The sequence below is a fragment of the Acanthochromis polyacanthus genome, chromosome 23 (assembly GCF_021347895.1).
Source record: "Acanthochromis polyacanthus isolate Apoly-LR-REF ecotype Palm Island chromosome 23, KAUST_Apoly_ChrSc, whole genome shotgun sequence".
In the NCBI taxonomy this organism is placed as follows: Eukaryota; Metazoa; Chordata; class Actinopteri; family Pomacentridae; genus Acanthochromis; species Acanthochromis polyacanthus.
In genome coordinates this window covers 6,634,507-6,656,906 of record NC_067135.1, presented here as the reverse complement: position 1 = coordinate 6,656,906, position 22,400 = coordinate 6,634,507, and the positions used below count along the sequence as shown (strand labels likewise).

Genomic DNA, 22,400 nt, shown 5'->3' with positions numbered 1-22,400 from the left:
CTTCAGCTGCCGTTGCACCTAATAATAAAAAAAGAGTACCTGCAGGAGGAAACAGAAGGAATAAAGGCAGATAGACGCCGATAAGCATGTGAACAGGAGACATGTGGGAAGAAGAGGAAGAGGAGACAGGGGTAGATTAGACACCCGATAAACAATGACAAAAGCACAAAAACAGAGACAAACGCCACAGAAAGAACAAGCGAAACAGAAGGATATATTTAACACATCATCATCTTTTGTGGGAGACTGCAAACAGAAATGAGATCCTACGTCAGCAGGCTCACAAACGTCGGCTGAGCTCTGAGACAGAGAGAGATGGGAGATTAAATTCCTGAAAAGTTATCGCGAAAATGGAAAATAAGCTATTTCTTTGACTCACAATAAACTAAAGTCAAGCCGCATTTTAAACACTGACAGCCTCCAAAACATAAAATTCTACTTTTAATGGCGCATTTAGAGTGATACAATGAACTTCAGATAAGCATTAGATGGATATGTTTTTGGGATGCAACTGTTAAATCACAGATGGAGCTTCTAACTGAGCGCATTTGTACAGAAATATTGACTACTTTCCACCACTGCAGCCTGTCACAAAGAACAGAACTGAGCCAAGCTGTGCCGCCGTGGACTTGGAGCGATCCGAGCACAGATGTTAGGCGTGACACCGAGGGAGAGAGTCTGGACACTTGTTACTCAATTATTTAAGATGACACATCACCCCCCAATGGAAGATGAATAAGCTCTCAGTGATAGACCCCAGAATCATCCTTTATCTGCTGTGTCCACCAGCTGGAGTCCAACGCAGACATGCACACTGCACACAGGTGGACATGCTGGCACACACCGCCAAGTAGGCAAAGTGGCAGATAGGCTCCCTGTGCAGTCTGAGCACTAAAAACGGGGACATGCGCACACCGCATTAGCATTCTAGGAGGTCTCATCCAACGCAGCAAACAACTCCAGTGCAGAGACGTTGCGTAACGCCAAATGACTCCACAATAATAAAGCACACTAATCTATTTTCGCCTCCCTCGGTCCAGCCTGGTTGCTATGTTACATGCCTACACCCAACCGCTTAATGCCACTGGATGTTCATCATAATGACATTTTCATAACGTAGACCTGCTTCATCGACAATCTCAGTTTAGAGCTGCAATAAGCTGCGATGATTAATCGATTAGGTTCCAACTACTAAGTTAATTACCAGCTATTATGATACTTAACTTATCAATGGGAATAATTATCTAAATAATAAAAAGCCTCACTTTACTGATTACAGCTTCCTAAATCAGAATACTGTCCAGTTTCTTTTCTCCTCTGTGACAGTTAACTAAATATCTTTGGACTGTAGACAAAACAAGACATTAATTGCTGTCATCTTGGGCTTCGGGAAACACTGATACACATTTATTAACCATTTTCTGACACCCAAACAACTGAGAAAATATTATACTACTATAACATTATATTATAATACAACAAGACAGACAGATAAAATTCAAGATTAGTCAGCATGATTCTGTGTTATTTTGCAACACTATTATATTGTGTCTACACACCTTTAAAGCGGATGGCATTGGCCAGGATCAGTGCTCCAGCCTTGGCCTTGATCTCTGCCTCCAAAGGAGCTCCTTCAAGCCCACTGAGGCCAGCCTTAGCCCAGTCATGGAGCTGCTTCAGGTCAGCCTTGGAGTCACCTTTCCCCAGCGTCTGGTGCTGCAGCCTGCACCTGCTCTGGCTCTTCTTCACAAACTCCTGGCTGAACGCAGGGGCCTGTTTCAAAAACACAGCTGAGGATGCATGCAAGTGAAAGCTGGTTCCATTAGCATCAGTGAAGCTCTTCAAGGCCTCAGACAGAAGCTCCCCAGTCTGGGTGCCTGCCTTGGAGGGGGCTGCTGGCTTGAGGAGGTCTTGCACCTGGCTGGCAGTGTTACCAGCTGAACCTTCACCCAGCGCTCCAAGCGAGGCGGCCACGAGCAGAGGGGAGAAGAGGGTGTTCACCGAGGCAGAGTCAGAGCGGAGGGCCCGGTAGAGGCGCAGACCCAGAGCCCAGCTCGGGTCACCCAAAGGAGGAGGAGGGCGAGGTGGGGCGGTGGTCGGGGCAGCGGGGCTCGTCTTGGATGAATTAGCGGCGCTGCCTTGCACCAAGAGAACTGGCAAAGAAATTAGGAGACAGAAAGGGAGTCTGGGCAGCATGGCAGATCTGGAGGAGAGCACAGGAAGGAAGGGGAATCAGTATGAAAATTTGCTTGCACTGGATAAACTGTTTGTGTGTGCATGGCAATAAGAGGAATGAAGAGAAGGCATCCATCTCATTCATAATGCATGCAGTCTGTATTCATTACAAATGTTTGAACTTGATCTTTAACAGCGTAGAGCTACTAATAGTGGTGTTGCAGCAGACGTGGGATGTACTGATGACGGACATTTGTTTGATAATGATTGTTTGACCCCTCAACCACCATGAAAGCACAGTAAAAAATGAAAAGTTTGGTTGCATGAACAAATCCCATGAATGCTCCTTCCCTGCCACATAACACCCTATCGTATACTGTGATAATGAAAGTCCGTCACCCATTGGTCTCCACCCAGGAGATTCCATACAGGTTTCCTCCAGGTGCTTTAGTCTATGGCTGCCTGGTTTCTGTCGTCCCTTTGGCCCCTGCATACATCCTGTGGCGGAGGAGGAGGTGGCTGCCAGTAATAGCCATGTTTCCCACCAAGTCTACCTAAAGAATCGATTCTTGGAAACCAACTTGATGTTGGTGTGGAGTTTCTGAACCATAACTTTAGTGTAATGCAACAGGTTCGCCTTTGTAAACCTCAGTGTGCCTCCAGGTTTTGCTTTATTGCTCGACTTACTGTGCATCAAAGGTGAAAGGATTCCTATAACCTTATGTACTTATGTGTGTAATTTTAATATTATTCACCAGTGTGGGCATAAATAGGCCATTTTCAACATTTAAAAAAAAAACAAATTAGTCATTTTTAAGATTAAAAAATATCAAAATTATCCATATTGACAGAAAATAAGCATTTTATTATGACACCTGGTACATGTCAGCCCTTAACATAATCCTACAGATTCACCCTTGTATCCCTCTTGTTTTTTCTTCATTTAATGTATATCAAGGTGAAATAACTCCTATTACTTTATTTATTTCTACTATTGTGTTTAAATGTATTTTAATATTGTATTATTATGAGTTACTTTGTGTGTTTTTCATTGTTGTGCTGGCATTAAAAACGGTCTATGTACCTATATAAATGGGCTATTTTCACCATTTTCCTGATTACAAATCATCACAATTACTGATAACGACTAAAATTATGTGTTTTATTGTGATATTTTTCAGCTACATAGCCACACGCTGAGTTACAATGTACATACCTATTTGATTTAAGACCATATAAACAACAGCTGCAACATTGTCACAACTTCATTTTGGGAATTCCTACTCACTTGTTATCTCTACCATTGCGTAAAAAATACAAACAAGCGGCTCGTTACTATAAACTTTGAGGAAGTTTGGAGAAAAGTTTGACAGAAAATGAATTCTGTTTTTTTCCCCGAGACGGTGATGAGGAAGTTCTGCCGTCGAGCTCTGCCTACTCCGTTATGATTTACAAAGACTTTTTGACGAGGCATTATAAGAGTAATAATAAAAAGGAAAGGCATGTTTGTTTGAAATTACCGTTAATTTATTCACGAGTGTCTCCGCTTCGCTCCGCTCCTCCGCCGGTGTCCTTCCAGCTGAGCTCCCGAAGGAAGTGCGTCTGATCCGGGGCTCAGACGTGGCAGCACACCGGAGGAAGTTTACAGATTTCAGCTTTTCCAGAAACTTTCAGGCTTAACCGTAAAGTAGCTCCAATGTGTAAAGTGCATGCAGGCTAAATATAAAGTTGGATAAAACTATAAATACTTTAAATAATGTTAGAACTGCGGTCAAACCACATTACATGTAAATACACAGCTTCGTGCGTAAAAATAAATCAGATAATGCCACTGGAAAATATGTCCCGGTCGCTTTAAGTCACTTTTAGTATCTGTTTCCAACTCGTTTATACGGGAATATTACATTTATGCTTTGCAAAACCATAATTAAATATCACTAAGCCCCTACAGGGAGATATTATAGCCTTTCCTCTGTAGTTTGGCAGCAAGTATAAGTATGTGGATGTAATGTTGGTTTTTTAAAGCGAACAAAAAAGTCCACCAGATGCAGTAAATGAGGCGTTTCTCCATACATTGAAAAGAAAGCTTTGTGGGTTTGCAGGGATAATAAACCCTCTTGTTTCTTGGCTCGCCGGGGCTTGTAGTTCCCGGAGCCACTCAAGCGGGGTCGCTAATGGTCTTCCCATCGCCTCGGCTCAGTGACCCCCGACAGAGGCTGCAGCATGCGGGGCCAGCCGGGGGCCTCCGACACCCGACACCCAGGACCTCCCACCGGGGGCAGAGCCGGCAGCCAGCAGCATCGGCCTGCTCCATCTCTGGATGTTTTCCTTCTGATTTAGTGTTAAATCTGACTGCATTATGGTTTGCTAATTAGAGAGAATGGAAACACACATGTTCAAAATTGTCCCTGTGAAGTGAAATTTTGCAGGAGACCCCCCTCCAAACACAGTCCCAGTCCACCACTTCACCTCACTTTCTGCAGTAGCTGTGGTAATGTAGTCTACTGTCAAGGAAAACTAGGGCAGACCATGCGAGCCTGCATTACGTCTGACCCTTCCAAGTGTCCTCATTCTGTATTCTCCTCGTTTCATCTCCCTAAATTGTACCTGCCCTCTCTCTCTGACAGAACAAGGAGTGGAAAGCAGATAACTCATAGCACACAGTGCTTTGGGACAGGGATTATCCCCCCAAATTTAGGGACAGAGAATGGTCATATAGGGGCCTAATCAATAAATGTAGAGATAGACTAAGGAGGTTAGAGAGGGATCAGAGAGGGATATGGGGGAAGATAACTGCTCGAGACCACCAATGCTCAGCAATCAGGCCGAACATGACAGCTTGTAGACCCAACCAATTATTTACCCCAGCCAAATCAATAGAGCTCTCTCCGAAAGATAGCCATCAGCAGCACTATCTGGAACACAATCACAGCAGAAAGCACAAGCGCACACTGAGCGCCGTGCTCGCTGTCATTCTCGCTCGCTCCCTCCTTTGCAAACACTTCCCTGACTGACACTTGGTTATCAGGCTTGCTTAAGCAATAAGACGCAAATCATGTAATTATTGAAACATTAGAAATGAGGTCTACAGCGAACATGGAATAGTGCCACGGGGTCAGAAAACACACACACATGCACATTAATGCCGGTGAATCTTTCCCCCCCGCCCAGGGCTGTGGATACATGGTGGCGGTGATGAGTCGATGTGTGCAACCACAAAGGTTGTAACCCCTCACCAGAGGAGTCACCTCCCCTCTCCAGGGACCTCCCAGGATCGCATCACAGTCAGTTTCGTCAGTAATGAGCGGCGGTACACATTACAGTGCAGGCGATGTATAAAAAAAAACAGGGCCTGTGCCACAGTTAAACGAGTCCTGAGGGAATCGGCTAAAAAGCTCCTCAGTCAGCGGATCGTGTGTTTAGGGATTTACGAAGGGATGCACTTTATCCACAATTCACCCACCCGGGTGAAGGGATCTCCTGCACCCTGCTCTCCGCCATGTCTAAGTTTGTAGCCCTGGTTCTCTTTTCTCGCTCCAGATGTCATCATCTTCAGCAGCAACTACTGTAATTCACCTCACATGTTCATACTGCCACAGTTGTCGAGGTTAAACGCCCCTGGCTCAAGGGTTCGGCAGCAGAATCAGCACCTTGCAACGAAAGCTGTTGTGGTCATTGCCAACTGGCCTGCAGCAATCCACTCGCCCCATGCCCTTTCCTCGCTCTCATTTTCTTTCTCTTCGCACAAACTGCAGCGTTTATTTTATTCTCTTTGCTCTCAGATATTTCCCTTCACACTACATTAGCTGAGCTTCCTTAGAGTGCCTTTCGCTCCATAATATTCGTCTCCTCTTTCTCTTCCTTTTCATCCAATCCCTCCATGTCCCTGCGCCTGAGGTTTGAGTGGTCTTTCTTTACTCCTCCCACCTTTAGGGGCTCTCGCACACCGATTTCTTTACTTACCGGAAGGAGAAGCGACATTTTGCAAGTCAGGACAAAGAGCAGACGAAAACTTTCCTTATGAATATGTGAGAATGTCCTCCCCACCAACAACTCCCACCTCCTCTTACTCAGTGTCAACCCCTCTCACCTCCTCCAGTTCCTTCACCCCTCACTCCTACTCGTTTACCATCTCTCATCTCCCTTTACAAGGCCGCCTTGCCTCCACATCTCACATACTTTGGAGTCGGTACAGAACAAACATGGTGTAACATGTGAGCCCCGGTTCTCGTCAGTTATGGTCCGCCTGTCTGTCATCAGCTCGGGCTCGTTTTAACCGACACAGAGGTGGTTTTGGACCCCTGTCTGGGGAGGCCCGTGAGACCCCTGGTGGTCTCCATCAAGCTCCATTGCGGTCCTTTAAAATTAGGCCTCTTGCTTAATGTCTGGCTGAGCTGCTAAGCTGTAGCCGCGATTTGAACAGAAGCACGACCTTAACCTCATCTGGTTGGAGATCTTGTGCCAAACCTCAGCTCTACATAGAAGGGAAAAACAAAAGACTCATTCAAAGGTCACCAGGACTTTGATCTTTGCAGGTTTTTATTATCAGTACTTTCTAATCTTGTGGATTTAAGGGGGGAATTTTACAACTTTTTCTCAAATGTAAAAGGGAAAAACAACAAAAAGAGATGAAAGAGGTGGAAAAAATAGAGCGAAAAGTACAAGATAAAGCAATAATTTCTGAAAACTGAAGGCAACAGCGAAAAAACATGTTTAGGTTTGCTTCAGTGGAAATCTAAAAATAGACAGTTTGGATGGGAATTGGGGAGCGGGGAGATGAGTGTGTCCCCAGACTGGGATGCTGTTTTCCCAGTTCTGAATCTGGGGCAAAACTTTCGAAGGCAACAGGAGGCACTGGGTTGGACAGATGGAAAGAGGAGAATATGTGTATTTAATCGATGGAGGGAGGAGGGGGGGGGCAGCTGACGAAAGGTGAGGAGGGAGCAGCGGCATTACGGGTCAGGGTGAACTTGTTGAACAGTGCCAGAATCACACACACATCTGCTGTTCATCTCGAATGTTTCCAATACGCTTTAAATGTTTCCTGCAGCCCTGTGAATACACGCTGAGCTGCCAAAGCAGAAAAAGGGGCTCGGTATTTGATTTTTCTTTGTGTTGTTGAAGAAAAAGGTGGTCTCTCACCTCTTTTTTTTATTTCTTTCCCTCTCTATTAGACATTTCTATAAATTACCCAAACTTCAGTGAAATGCACGGCAGCACAAAAGCAAAGGTACACATCTCTACAGGCGCAGCAAGAAAGGCAAATAAGTGCCTTTTAATGTGCTCAGTGAGTCAGACAGGGAAGCAAATGCCAAGCGCCCACAAGAGTACACAGCTGCTTCAAGCAAGTGTTGACAACTATCTTTATAGGAATTAAATATTGCTCTGAACCTCACCCCAAGTAACCGCCACACACCTGTGACTCAGATCACTCAGGCTCAGACTCCATGACATTAAATCAACACGTCCGCTTTTTGACGCATCGCACCGAGCGCACACACCCCTCAACCTGTCAGAATTATGGACACACACCTTCAAGACAGATATGTTGACACCCTCAACCACGCAACTCCCCCGAAAACACACACACACACGCTCACAAACGCACAGCTTATATCCTCTGGCTGTGAGTTTGCCAGCAGCCAGCTGGTACTGTCATGTCTGATAGGCTGGAACAGAGACAGAGACGGAGACGAGGCCGGGAGAGGGAAGAAGGAAGGAGGGAGGCAAGCTGGGAAAATGTCTACAGCAGAATGTATTAGTAAGACCCTGTCTGTCTGGATGAGTGTGTTACTGATTTGGGAAAACTGTATCAAAGCCTGGCAACTCATTACACTGTCTCACTTGGGTCCGCTGGGAGTATCTCCCATCCCTCATCCCAATTCTCTGAACTGCTCGACGGTTTTGTTTGTCTGCAGCTCCCTTTCTATTCTTGAATGACCTGCAGTCTGTGTTCTCGCTCTCATCTCAATTTTAGATGACGTTGTAATTTTTATGTAAACTAGATCGGATCACAAACAGGGCGACGAACGCTGCATTGACACTTCAAATTAGAGAGAGGTATTGTTTTTGTACCAGATCATGTAACTGTCTGAGTGATGCCGTTTGATTTATTTTTTTTTGCTACCCTGCCACACAAAACATAATTATTACAACTTTTTGATCAAGACAAATCACTCATTTATTCTGTAATGTGATTTCTGGCCTTCAAAAATAAGCTCAATCTTCTAATATCCAAAAAAAGCTTCAAGAAAAACACTATTCCAGTATTTTCTAATGTCGCTATTGTGTGTAGACAGAGGGTTCTTGCTTGGTAATGGGAAAATGTGAGGTTGTTTGTGGAGTTTGCATCTCTTTGTCGTGTTCCTCGAATCATTTCTGAGCAGTTTTGGAAATGGAAAATCAGCAGAATATTGCTTGAATAACGTGATTCACTTCACCTGTCAGTGGTTTTAATGTTGTGGCAGATCAGGGTAGACAGAAGCTGATAAAGGTCGTAGACTTCTTCATGTAAAACCAGCTGTCCATTGAAGACAAATGGACCTTGAGTTCCAGCAGCTAGTGTAACCGTCCCATTTCAAACTGCTATTTTGAAGTTTTTTCAATTCTGGTGATTGTTGACTGCCTCTGGGACAGAAATCTAATCAAATGATCTGTAGCGTCTTTGGAGATTTTTACAAATTAACCTTGTTATGCAAGTAGCAGGTAACGTCTTTAGTTCGACTCTCCATGGTAAAGTCAAAAAGAAATGCCTCACACATCACTAAGTCGCTGAGACGGATGTCACAGGGAGTGATGTGTCACATAACGAAAGCCAAAAAACCTCCTAGAAGCAGCTAAAAAAAGAATACACTGCACAGGGTTTCAGTAATGAAGGTCAAACAGCCAATGATAACTGCCTCTCTCAAATGAAACTGATCCAATTTGTTGTATTTTTCCCAGAAATAAAAGTTGGAGGTCTCTGTGTAAAAATATTAAATTAAACACTAAATCTAAAGCAGCTCCGTGAGGCTGTACTAGACACTAAATACATTTACTCAAAGGCTGCACAATTATGTACAATTTCGAGGTATTTGTACTTAACTGGAGTATTTCTATTGTATGCTACACTATATTTCCACTCCACTACATTTACTGGGCAGCTTTGCTTACTTTTAGGATGATTATTTCACTCAGTGGATAATATAATAAGCTTTTAAAATACACCACATTGTTGAACATTACACTGGTGGTTTCCAACCTTCTATGCTTCTAGCAAAAATCCAAGTGAAGTCAGGGTCAAATTTTAGAGTTCTATGAGTTGTTAACAGCTTTACCAAATAGTGATTCTTCCCTCTAAACTTCTCACTTGGTCTCTTTTCAAGACATGTTCAAATGATCTAATATCTCACGAAAAATACAAGATCGGAAGAAAAGTCTAAAAAGTCAAAAACCTTGGACTTGTCTCCTGTCCTTGCAGATAAAACTGTACATAGTAGTTCATGGTAGTGCAGTAGCTCAAAGTAGCTCCACCTCCAGCAGCTCCAACAGTAAGACCAGTGTTATACTTTCCATGGCAGTCAGTGCGTAAGGGTTCACAAATTTGTTCAAATAAATTGTGTAAATGTTGTTATCTCCCCAAGTATGCAAGAGTCTATGTAAGCCCCTGTATGGACTACTGTTGCCTCGAACGTTCGCCAATCTACTGCACATGCATGGAACAGAGTCCTCCATTCGAAATAGAAAGTATAATAAGACCAATCACATGTCTGTGGAATCAACACCTTACATGCTGCTGACACACTGATCAGCCTTGTTAATCTAATGGTGTCATATATAATTAGATATCAGTCAGAAGGGCTGAAACAGTACCTCTACTTTTATCTTTCAGCTACATTTTGCTGCTCATACTTTGTATTTTTAAATGCATGTAAAGAATCTGCATACTTCTTCCACCACAGCTAAATGCTAACAGCAACAGCTGATATTAAGAACATAATGTGTTACTTGCATGTAGGCATGTTAACACTTGCAAATAAGTACAAAATAAAAAAAAATAAAAGGACAGGTGAGAATGATAGGACTGTATTAGTTTAGCAAGTATTTGGCCATAAACCAAAGAACTGGAAGAACTAGTTTGAAAGCCAGCAGACTGAGTTCTAACAATTCATCCTCAGGGAAACATTAATGTCTCTACCAAATGTCTAAGCCTGTCATGTGATTGTTGTTAAAGACCCCCTCAGGTGGAAATCAAGTTTTTACCTCATTAACACGGCCATGTGGAGCTTTTTTTATATGCTAGGATACATGGAAGCCAGGTGGAACAGTAGGGAAGTGGTTAACACTGTAGCCTCACAACAACAAGGTCCCTCTGGCCCCTCGGTGTGGAGTTTACATGATGTCCCACAGTTGAAACACATGCATGGTAGGTGAATCTGTGGTTCTAAACTGGCTGTAGATCTGAACATGCATGGTTGTCTTGTCTCTTTTTGTTATCCCCGTGATGGACTGGCAGCCTGAGTGTGTCCCGCCTTGTGTCCAGTGCCAGCTGGGAAATGTGCTGGGACCCAGTAACCATCCACATGTGGAGCTACTGGATGGATTTTTAGGACATTTTAAGGTCAGTAAGCACAGCTTTTCTGGAAAAAAAAACTTCAAAATGTCTGGATATGATAGACAGGAATGAGTTTTTAGGGGTAAAACCAATGATTGGAGACTAAATTGAACAAATTTTGGTCAACAAAACAAATATTCAACCAATGGTGGCATTAGAGGAAAGTCAGGAAAACACTGGGCAGCTGGGAATTTTCATGGAAAAAAACTTCTAAATATCTGACTTTGGTACACAAGAATGAGTTTCTAGGGATTACACCAATGACTGGAGACTAAGTTTAACTACTTTTGGTGAACAAAGCAAACATTCAACCAACGGTAGAGGAAAGTCAGAAAAATAAGGGGGGCAAGACATTTAACAGAAATTTGCTCCCAGTGCATGGGATTGGTGTATGAGTGTGTGTAAATTGGTGGATGATATAAGTGTAGACCATTTAAACGTCAGGGGACCATGAATGTCTGTAAATGTTTTAGCCGGTCAATTTAGTTGAAGTTGACATGTTTCACAGGATATGGAAAAACGGTGACCTCTCAGTCTCACTATCAAGATTGGGGAAACCATGGCTTTGACTGGGGTTCATCCCCTGGGGACCACGGACATCTGCGCTAAATTATGCTGTAATCCAGTCAGTGGATATTCCAGTCACACAACCAGCATAATTAGACTATTTTTTAATATCCTCTATGGGCCATTCATTCCTACAAAGGTTACCTTAAAACTAAAAAGTAGAGAAGTATATTAGCAAGACAGATATACCCCAGATATGTTAATGAGGTTTTTCATAACAGGGAGAAAAGCTTATCTGGGTCATTAAAAGCAGGTTATGATGTTTACATGCATCAAATAAACAACACAAGTCCATCAAAATGAGTGATGCCTCCAGAATAATAAGTACTTCTGCTGCCCAAAGTTTTATTAGAAACAGGACCTTATGGCTCCCTCTTAATTATACTCAAACTTTATTGCAAAACTTTTTTTATGGTTCCTGGCATTTTTTTCAAAAGTCATTGTTATTGTAATGCAATTCCCATCGTAAAGAGCAGTCAGATAGCACATATTCTCTTTAGCATAACCTACAGAATACAATGACATTTGAACAGGATATTGTGAAGTCCTCACAATCACAGCCAGGTAGCGGCCTCAGAGATTAACATCCATAAGGAGCTCCATCGCCCGCTCCATGTTTTATTCACAACCTCCCTCCGTGCATTACCATCCATATTTATAGGGACAACTGCATTTACATGTACACGGACACCCTTCAGCATGCACACACATACGTGCACACACATGCGCACAGAAGTTCAGCCTCTCCCTGAGGGCCGGAGCTGTCATTTTAGTCCTTCACAGTGGTTACTGTACACGTGTCTTCCATGGAGCACACACAGATATTCATTGTGTGTGTGTGTGTGTGTGTGTGTGTGATTCAGATTGACTGATAGATGATGGCTGCAGGGCAGGTGGGCACTGAGTCATTTGTGGGTGATGGGAGGTGGATGGATGGAGGGGAAATGGGTGGAAAATTCGAGGCCAGGGAGGGGCAGAGGAGATGAAGTTAGGTAGAGGTAGACTGTCGGTCAGGGCTGCCACTCAGCCTCATGGGAAACTGGCTCCACCGCTCGCTTAAGGGCACGCTGATCGAGAGCGGAAAGCGAAATAATGTGGGAAAGAGAAGCGAGGCTGAAGGGGAAAGGGCAGAAGGTCAAAATATGGGGCACAGGAAAGGGGTCGGAGGAGCTGGGAGATGCAAATGAATAACGAGCGCCACCGCTTTGCTAATCACAGCCTTGGGAACGGTGGAGGGTGCGATGGATGCGGGGGAATCACAGCAACGCACGTTAAGGATACATCCAAAAATAGGGGAATTCTGGCAAAGTGAGAAGCAGATGAGTAATGCCACAGGAATGACAGACGAGATGAGTGGCGTGCAGGGGGCAGAATAGAAAGAGCAGATAGAAACGGGGGCAGAAAAAAAGAGCAAGGAGTGTAACGTATTAGCTTTCAAATCAACAGGTGATGTCATCTGGGTGAATGCAACCCCGTCGGGCTGTTTAGGGCGACAGGTTTAAGATGGGTGAAGAGGGTGTAACTGCAACCTTGTAAAGAAGGGGGAGAAAAAAAATCTGCTCTCTCCATTCTCATTATCCCATCATCTCTTCCTCTCTCATAACAAAGCTTCTCTGTGTCTCTGCCTTCTCCCCACGCCTCCACCTCCCCTAAGCTGCTCTGCTATTCGCTCCGGCGAGGCTTAAGATGGAGGGATTTTGCCCTCTTCTCCCACCGTGTCAGTTCATTTCCAGTGCAGAGTGCTATATGCAGAGCCTGCATCTATCAGCAAGGAGATATAAGCTGCTATGAATGTCAGGGGTCAACCTGTGGTATTATTCTGCTGTTAATGGCCCACCGTGTTATAGGGCCTCTAATACCCCTGAAAATGACTGCTGAGCCGCACAGAATGTGTGTGTGCGTGTCACATCAACAGGCCGCAGACCACCTTGCACTGAGTCACAAGACATCAACCAATAATGGTCTTTTGAATCGGAGGCTTTTAAACCCAGAGAAACACTCTTTTTTGCGGGCTCATCCACACAGTCGCACAATTTTGGCTCTTCATTTGCACATCAGCCAGCCTCTGTACGGTTCTGACCTTTAGTTTATAGTTCCACTCCGGCTCTTTACTTTCTCTAAAGGACTACAAACAGCGATTTTGTAGAAAAAAAAACAAGAATAAATGGCATTTTATGGCATTTAGTTAAAATGCGTGCGTGCGTTTGGGGAAAATGTGAGCGTGTGTTAATTCAGTTCGCATTCATCAAAATTACATTAGTTTCAGCCTCACCCACTGTGGAGTCAAAAGATGTACACCAAGAGGCTTGTAAATATTACTTCACTGTAATTCCAAAGTGGTCACAGGTGCAGCCCTCATGCATTTATTAAAAGCACATTTGAATTTTTAAACTGTTGAATCGTGTTGTGATGCCGAGCTGCAGGACCAGTTCATGTCTCTGCCCTCCTGCTGCAGCAAGCAATGAAAGGACTTTAAAAAGAGGGAGAGAGAAAAAAAAAAAAAACACTGTCCACCACGCCTTTGTAGAGCCCCACAGATGTGAGCTGAAGAGGAAAACCTCACACAGTTGTGCAAGTTGAACCGGCATGTTCTTTTCTTTTAGCACTTCTGAGTGGAAGCTTGCTGGTTCCATGTGAAACATTCGAACATCAATAATTCAGTGTCACACTAATTTTGAGACATAATAACACTTACCATAAACAAAAAAGACCACAGCTGAGTGGAACAGCAGCCTTTATTGGCCTCTAGCACCGCAACACACCAACTGGGCAACAAAAAGTCACAGCAGTTATGGACATTGTTGAGCTGTGGGAGATGAAATGGAAGCTACTGGTCATCTCTGCTGTTGTCTCAACTGATTACTGGACATTAAATTGATGTCCACGTATTAAAAGTTACGATTTCTAGATGCAGCACTTTCAGATCTGAATGCAATCACGTGACTCTTTGGTTTTTTTGATAGTTTTTGGATGACATCGTTCAACAAAGCTGCGTCCAGTGGGTTTCGTCTGACGGTGTCGGATTCATTTCTTTAGCCTGAAGTGCCCTCGCGTTGACCTCCATACAGTTTTAATTTCACAACTTCTGTTTTTCATTTTATTAGTAACTCGGTGGAAAGAATTGTGGTGGAAAAAAACCTAATAAGGAAAAAGAACATTACGGCAGTGCAAAAATACTTCATCAAAAGTTCAAGTCCTGCATTTAAAATTCAATTCAAAAGGATAAATATATTAGCAAGTTAATTTAATTTAGCATGAGTACTCTGTCTGAGGAATGGTTCCCTTCAGGGTATTAAATTATTAATGGCTTAAAACAAAAGCAACATTTTAATGTTCCCAAACAAGGTGGAACTAAATCTAACTATTTTATTTACTGATGGGCTGTAAAACTTAGAGCACTTTTGATGCTTTGCGTGTAAAATCTATGCGTGTTAGTAACTGCAGCTGTGAGAGGAACAGGGCGGAATGAAATGTATTATATTATTACAGATGTTGTACAAACTGGAAAACACCAGCCGTTGCAGAAAACAGAGAGGTTTGGAGCAAAGAGACGGTATAGCAAGCCTGTGGGTCCACTTACTGAGTTTCGGACTTGTCAGCTGCAGTTTTATCGAGTAAATGCAGCTGGTTCAGCACAGAACCCGAAAGGAATTTTACTGGAAATAGTTTTGCTTCTTTAATCATGATCCTAGTTGGGAATCAAGAACTGGCTCCAATTTAGAACTCGTCACAAAATTCCGATTTCAAGGAAATCATCAAGAATTGTTAATTTAGGTTATGTTGATCAGCTCCGAAACAAATATCACACACACTAGGTTCAAAGACAGTTTACTGCGAGCACTTGGCACCTGGAGACCTGGCTATATATCCATGTCAAGCAGGTTAAATGCCTGCATTGCTTTCTGTCTTCTAACGCATTTGTCTTAATAAATGTGGAGTACAGTTTGATTTTCTGCAAACCTACTCAGGTTCCATTCAGTTTTATTCATATAGCACCAGTTCACATCATTTCAGAGCGTTGGAGTTAGCTGGGCTTCCTGATTAGCAGGTGACCAGCACACATTCTTTGATTGTGTTCATATTTTAGCAAATGCTGCTACAAGTCCCTTCACAAGGATGGATCTGAAATCATGTAGTATTACAGTAAAGCAGCTGAAGGAGAAACCAGTAAAGAGACCACATTAGAGTTACAATCAAGGGTAGACTGGCCGTCTGCATACCGGCACTTTCTCTCGTGGGTGCTGGTCAACAGGTTGAATGAAATTTTCTGGGAAAGTCAGAAATAACACAAAGACCAGTTGATTAGATTTTGGCAGTGATGCAGCTTATAATCTCGATCCACAAATTCTTTAAAGATTTCAACAGTCGGAAATGATACGACTGAGCAGCCTTGGCGGAGTACTGCGCTCCCTGAGTGCTTTTTTTGTTTGATTTATTGGTCAGTAAAAATTTGGAAAATAGTCAGAAATGCCATCGCAATTACATAAAAGCCCAAAGTGCCCCCTTCACACTGCCTGTTTTGTCCAACCAACTGTAAAAACCTCAAAATTAGTAAGTAATTAAAAGTGAAAAACAACAAACCCTGACATTTCTGAAAAGTGGCAATTATCAAAATAGCTGCCAATAAAAGCGAAATAAACAATTGACCTGTTTTGATGAGGTGTCAAAAAGAAATTAAACTGAGGACTATTAAGAAGTGCACTCAGTCAGCAGATCTAGAATCAGAATTGTTAAAATTTAAATGATAGCTTTACTGTGTTACTTACAATAGAAGAAATAGGAGACCAAATTCATTGTTCTCCTCTCATGCAAAATATGTTCCTTGGTTTATCTGAATTCAAAAACAAAGAGCACTGTGGTTTCTGCCCCTGAAATCTTCCACCATATGACATAAACAAGAGCTTTTTAATGGCCAGTATGGACGGGAATGATGATTAAAGCTCGACCTCATCCTTTCATGCAGCCACATGGTAGCTTGGTTCAACAATGCATTCGATCTCCTTGATCTTTCTGAGGCCTGGTGGACGACTGTGACTCTTTAACTCATTAAGCGATCGGTTTTCAGCCTGTCTATCGTCCTCGCTTTGTCACCAATGCAGTCCTTCCCATGGCTGCTGCAAATGTTGGTAGGAGATGGCGCCTCGCAAACTGCTTTCCAGCACCCTGAAGAGTCGTGTAAATGTACAGATAAGCCTTGCGATCTAATGAGTTTTTGATTAGGTCTACTTTTCTGTCTGAAGCAGATCCTGAGACCACCTTGCAGAGCATTACCCGACGCCCAGCGATAATAAAGCAGCCCTTTTAGAAAAGGACACTGATTCTAGTTTTTCATCGCCCTCAATAACCCCCATCGTGTTGCACTACCTGGCTTGATTTACGGTCGTCAAGGTAACCACTCCATTATGAGCCTAACAGCTCGCACCGAACAATGCACGTCATAATTTTGACAAATTTCTGTATGGCTTGCTGAAAAATTACTGACACCATAATTGCGACTGCATGCGTGTAGCGCAGCGTGAGCACATACCTGGGCACCTGGCGTATATTTTTTAAATGGTCTGGTTCTGACAGCACAGACAAAGAGGGCAGAACAGGCGCCACAATGAAATCTGTTCAGTGCAGCTTTTTTCTCAGACTCCTACTGTTTGCTGTTTTCTTTTTGAAGGCGATTTAATTTTTTTCCTCTCCTTTAACAATTTCTTATTCACACAGCAGGCGGCTGACAGAGAGGCAAAAGAGAAACATTCTGCACGGCCGGGACTCTGTGAGCCACAATGATACAGAGCGGTGAAATTCAAAAGGAGCAGCTCCTTTGCAGTGGGATCATATTCCTACTTTGTAGAAGTGATGAGAGCCGCACACGGACTCGCTAACAAACCGGGAGGATGTATTCTTAGATATGCCGGGAACTTTCACATAATGAACAGTGTAATTTTCTCCTCCTGTAGTGTATCGTGTCGGGCGTTAATTCTCAAAGATGAGGTGGACAGAAGGCAGTAAAGAGCGGACAGGCTGTTGCAGGGTTTAGTGTGCTGTGGCCTCAGCTGTAATGAAGCAGGTGGATGCAGTGGAGGTAGAGGAGGGAGCTGTAATCTGGAAAGCTGTCTGCTTTATTACCCCACTGTCTTGTCATGAGGACGCCACATACACACCGAGAGAGAGAGAGAGGGAGAGGAGGAAAAAGAGCAGAAAAGGAAAAGAAAAAAAAGAGAGAGAACAAATTTCAATGTGTGAAGTAGAAAAACCAGAAGGGGGGGAGAGGCAGGGAGGAAGCAATCAGCCGCCTGGTCCCAATCATGCTCCTCTCCGTTTCTTTTTCACTGAAGCCCTGCTCCCAGCTCCGCATTTGGACACATTGAGTTGCCTAAATTATTTCACGAGCATCTCGGCCTTCACCACCAGCGAACGGAGAATGCAAGGGAATGATGTACAAGGCGCTGATTAGACCTAATTATGAATCCTGATTAAGGCTTTTAATTAGTCGAGCCAGCACTTCAGCTGGAGAGGGCGGCAGAGATGGAGAAGACAGTGGGAGAGGAAGGGTGGAGGATGGGCGGGAAAAGGGAAGAGGAAGAGTCTGTGGAAAGCACTGAGGTGAGGCGTGAAGTGAGAGAAGGCGATAGTGCAAATGAGATGGATGGAATATTGGAATATTAATGCAGCATTGATATTTCTGAATAGAGGGTAAGTGACACATGGGGCAGATAAATCCATGACAGGTGGGCCAGGAGCTGGGGTGGGCTTGATCTAATCTGGGCAGGAAAGACTTCAGTCAAAGCCAAAACTGATTCAGCACTTAATCGCTTTTTGTGAGCTCCCAACATATTTTAAGATAGTTGACACTTACTTATAGAAGATACTGAAGGAAATCTTTTTCCAATAACACTCAGCAAGCAATTACTGGATGAGGATGTGCAAGAGGGCCATGGCTCAGCTCCATGTCAACCCAAATTAAAGCCAAATATACCATCACGGTGAGGCTATTTTTCTTTTATGAAACAGTTTTATGAGAATGGATCTAAACTCGAAATGAAGCAGAGGAAATAGTTTCGGTTCAGCAACAATAAAACTGCAGCTACCTGATGGTTCGTCCATGACTTGGAGAAGAAAATCAGCAGTTGTCAAAACAATCGCTTGTTGCTGAGCTTTCAGTCGTGCCCTGTGATCTTCTTCAGTAGCTGCGGTTTTGTCGTGAAGGCTGTAATTTTTCCAAAAAATTAACTCTGCACAAATTCAAACTAACAATTAATTTGTTTTATGCAGCATCTCCACTGCACCACAAATCCTTGCTGTAATAAATCTAATATATTTCCTTACATTGGGGAATAGAATCCATCATGTTTCCACACCTTCCTTCCCACAGTTTATCTACACAGGAGGCGTAGTGTGAGAGGAACATTAACAGAGCAGTGTGTGCTCCATCTGTAGTAGTGACAGTACAGAGCGCGGCCTTTAGCACTCACACAAAGAGAATTTTAAATCCGAGCGATCATTACAATTTCTATATAACTGTAATTATGAAAGACGTTCAAACAGTAGCTCACATTCCAAGCAAAAGCCGACATGCTCCAGAAGCTGATCATGTAAAGTTTTAACATCTGCTGCTCCACAACAACAACTGAGCGAACCGCTAATGACCAAAACCCACAGATCTATCACGCTTTTGAGTAACTGATTGCAACATTTTTTAAATAAAAAAACAAAACAAACGAAAACAAGGATATGATCAAGAAACAAGAAGACATGAAAAAAAACTGCTATGTGTGAATGTGGATCTTTAAAATGTGACAGTGGTATGACTGAAAACTGCAGCAGGGTTGAATAAATTGGGGGAAAATGCAATTTTCTCTCACAAATTGCAATTTGATTTGGAATAAAACAGTCTTAATCGGGCTTCGGTTCAATATGCAGAGAGATTTAAAACATGTGATGGAGCGTCACCAACTGAGATATCATCAAAAGCCTGACTGTCACACATGGAGGAGGACGGCATGAATTTGTAAAACCACTGACATGACAGTTTCAACTACGGGTCACATGAGCTGCAAAATGAATGAGGAGCTGCTACTGAATAACAAGACTGGGCTTAAGTCAGTAGGACCAGTGTTCATGCATGAACGTATACATTGACTAATCCCTGAGAGTTTCAGTCAGTTTGAATTAAATAAAATTAAATTAGCATAAATATTTAGTAGTAGGACACCTTGTACATTCTAAACTGCAGCCTTAGCGGTTTGATAACTGCATTGCTTTAAATTGTGATTTCCATTTAAAATTATGTGCCCATGTGCTCTGTGCTCCGAGTGAATTTGAGAAAACTTTGGAATTCATCTATGGTTTACACCTGCCAAGAATCATAGGTCAACAGTTGATATTTTCGAACCTACTTAAAAAGTGAGCAAAGCTGAACAGTGACTTGTTCTGAATCTGTCTGTTGGGTTAACTTTGGGGCTGCATGATTATGAACTAGTGCTGGGAATGGGTGGGGGGTGGGGTGGGGGGGAAATTAATCTAATTAATTAAAAGACTTTGTAAATAATTAATCGCAATTAATCACATTTTTGTCAAATAGTTATGCCCGACACACCTAGCAAAGTTTTTCAATTCAAATATATTTTGGTTGGCGACTGAGTCAATGAAGACATATATGTGAGCTTTAACACTATTTTACCGTTTGTATAATATTAGATCAACAGAGCTGCTTTCAGTTTCATATCATAACATACTGTAAAGCATCACTGTTGAACCTCCCTTGCAGATGGCATACAGACAGCTGCAGACTCCCCAGATGTGTACTTATTATTCTAATATTATTGACACAGACACAAAATTATACCTTTGCATATATGGATAGTACAACGCAGGTTTTATGGATATCTGAGTGGATGTTGCACATGCTCACGCTAGCAATGCTAATTTCTTGGCCATGCTGCACACACATAATTCTCAATCTCTCTTTGCATATGATTTGTTCTTATGTAATACCGCTCACCAAAATACTTCCAAAGAGCAGATGATAATCAGTTCTGAAAAACTCTACTCTTTAACTTTAGTTCTGGATATTTGATTTTCATTTTGTTGCATATGACTGTTGTACTCAATCCAAGAAACTTTTGCACAGACGGCTGCACAAAAGTGAAGCGAAAGCATCTTGATCGCTACTTGGTGTTTTGTTCAGAGTGTAGGAAGAGCTTGATTTGATATGCAACAAGCAGAGTATGCAGTTTAAACACCCATATTGAAGTTGGTAATGTTCTTTAATTAATTAGAGCTAAATTTGTAATCAAGGATGAAGCTGAACAGCAGGCCTTCTACATATAAAGGAACACCAGTTACATTAAAGCATTGCTGACTAAGCCTATGAGAAAAAGGTAAATCTCTCTGTATTTCATATATCTGCAATTTAAATCTGGTTGCACCAGTTTTGATGTGTTTTACCTTAATTAACTAGGAGCAAGATGAAGCCTATGGATAAAAAAAAGATTCTTATACTCCAAGTGGAAAAAAATGAAATAAAATTTCAAATGGGTGGCGGTGAGGATTACGACATGCGTCAACAGTGTAGTTACTCTCACTGCCAGTAGGGGGAAACAAAACTTAATAGCGCCGCAGGTTTAATATTCGAATAAATGTGCAGTCGGAGTTAGCTCACAATGCGTTTTAAATGGATTTTCTTTACAGACAGCACCTGCTACTTCTATGTTCTCCCTGTTTTCATCATTTGTGGAAGCTCAGTCAGAACGTGGTCAGCTTTCACCGACGTAGCGGAAACTCAACCCGATTAGTCAGGGGTGACCGGTTTGTGGCTTAAATTGGGCTGAATGTGTACAGTGCCAGCTCAGCTTTACTGAATCTTAATTTCAGAATGTTTCATGCACTATGTTTAAAATACGGCCTGGAAAAAAATATGTTATTCCAGAACATTTAAATAAATATGAATAAGATTTATTGGGTTAAAAATAGCACGCTTTTAGCATTTTGTACAACAATTCTACAATTATGCCTTTTCTAATGTCAATCTTAAAGATCATAAATGCATTTTCTTGTCACAGTGGTAGTAAGTTAAACAGTTAATTGATATAAAAACCCATTTCTGCTGCTGGGAGTGTGTAAATTAATGAACAGCTTCAATAGTTAAACCGACACATGCTGCTGGAAATTAGCTCCAAAGCTACTAGCAACTCTACTAATCATCCAAACAGGGAATAGAAGTATATTTTTATGAAAGACAATCGGAGTTTAATCTCAGTCTTCAGTCTGACCCCACCGGTCCATGTGATCTAGCGCTCCCATAGGAGTCCCTCTGTGGAGTACAGGGACATATGTTAAGTATGAGACACACATCTGTGCCTTCCACCAGAGAATAGCTGATATTATCTTTTGACTTCCCCACTAGTGTTTGCATCCATCCTTCTGATCTTCCTCTGTAGGAGAGCCCTGATTTGCCTCCGCGCTGTTGATCTCCTCGTCTTGACAGATCCTCGTTACAAACATAACCTCTCAGTTCTTACGTTCTTCGCCTCTCATCTTACTCCTTTCCTCATTTTCTTGTGCTTTTCCTTTGTTCTACTTCCCATCTGGCTTTTTTTTCTCCCCCCCCTCGCTCAAAGTACTTCATACGCTTCCTCTCTCCCTCTCCTCTCTCTCTACTGTAGACCATTTGGCACAAACCTCATCTCTCCTCCTCTCATCCCTCGCTCTCACCTCAATTTTCGGCTGTTGCATAATTAATTAGCAGCACTGTTCACTATCAATGCAATTACTCCAGAGAATGGAGAAAGAGAGAAAGGCAGAGAGAGAGCGAGGGGGGGGGGGGGGGGGGGGGGATAAAATGGGAGAATAGGGCCAAAATGGAGATGCCATGAAAAACACGGAATAAAAAGGAGGAGAGACAGAAAGGGAGGGTAATTTTAGCCCTTAAAGGGATGAAGTCAATATGGGCTAAAATCAAAGTGGTAATTTTGACAATGCAAAATCCATTTGGAGGCTCAGGGATCCAGATGGAGACAACGCAGCTTTGGTTGAAAAGGGAGTATTAGAGTACAAATCCTCGTATTAAAAATTT

At 42.6% G+C, this 22,400-nt stretch overlaps 1 protein-coding gene across 2 annotated transcripts in view; it reads right to left on the bottom strand.

The window, feature by feature from the left end:
- The window catches only part of serpinh2 (serine (or cysteine) peptidase inhibitor, clade H, member 2), a 92,048-nt gene that overhangs the window by 21,552 nt on the left and 48,096 nt on the right, over positions 1–22,400 (bottom strand). Inside the window, exons 1-2 of one of the 2 annotated variants that reach the window (XM_022194019.2) lie at positions 3,696–3,796; positions 1,560–2,203 (exon numbers count right to left, since the gene is read on the bottom strand). In XM_022194019.2, coding sequence (XP_022049711.1) covers positions 1,560–2,196 — 637 coding nt within the window. In that variant the 5' untranslated portion in view covers positions 2,197–2,203; positions 3,696–3,796. Of the gene's footprint in view, positions 1–1,559; positions 2,204–3,695; positions 3,797–22,400 lie in introns of those variants that run through there. The other variant, XM_051944085.1, reaches the window with a different exon arrangement.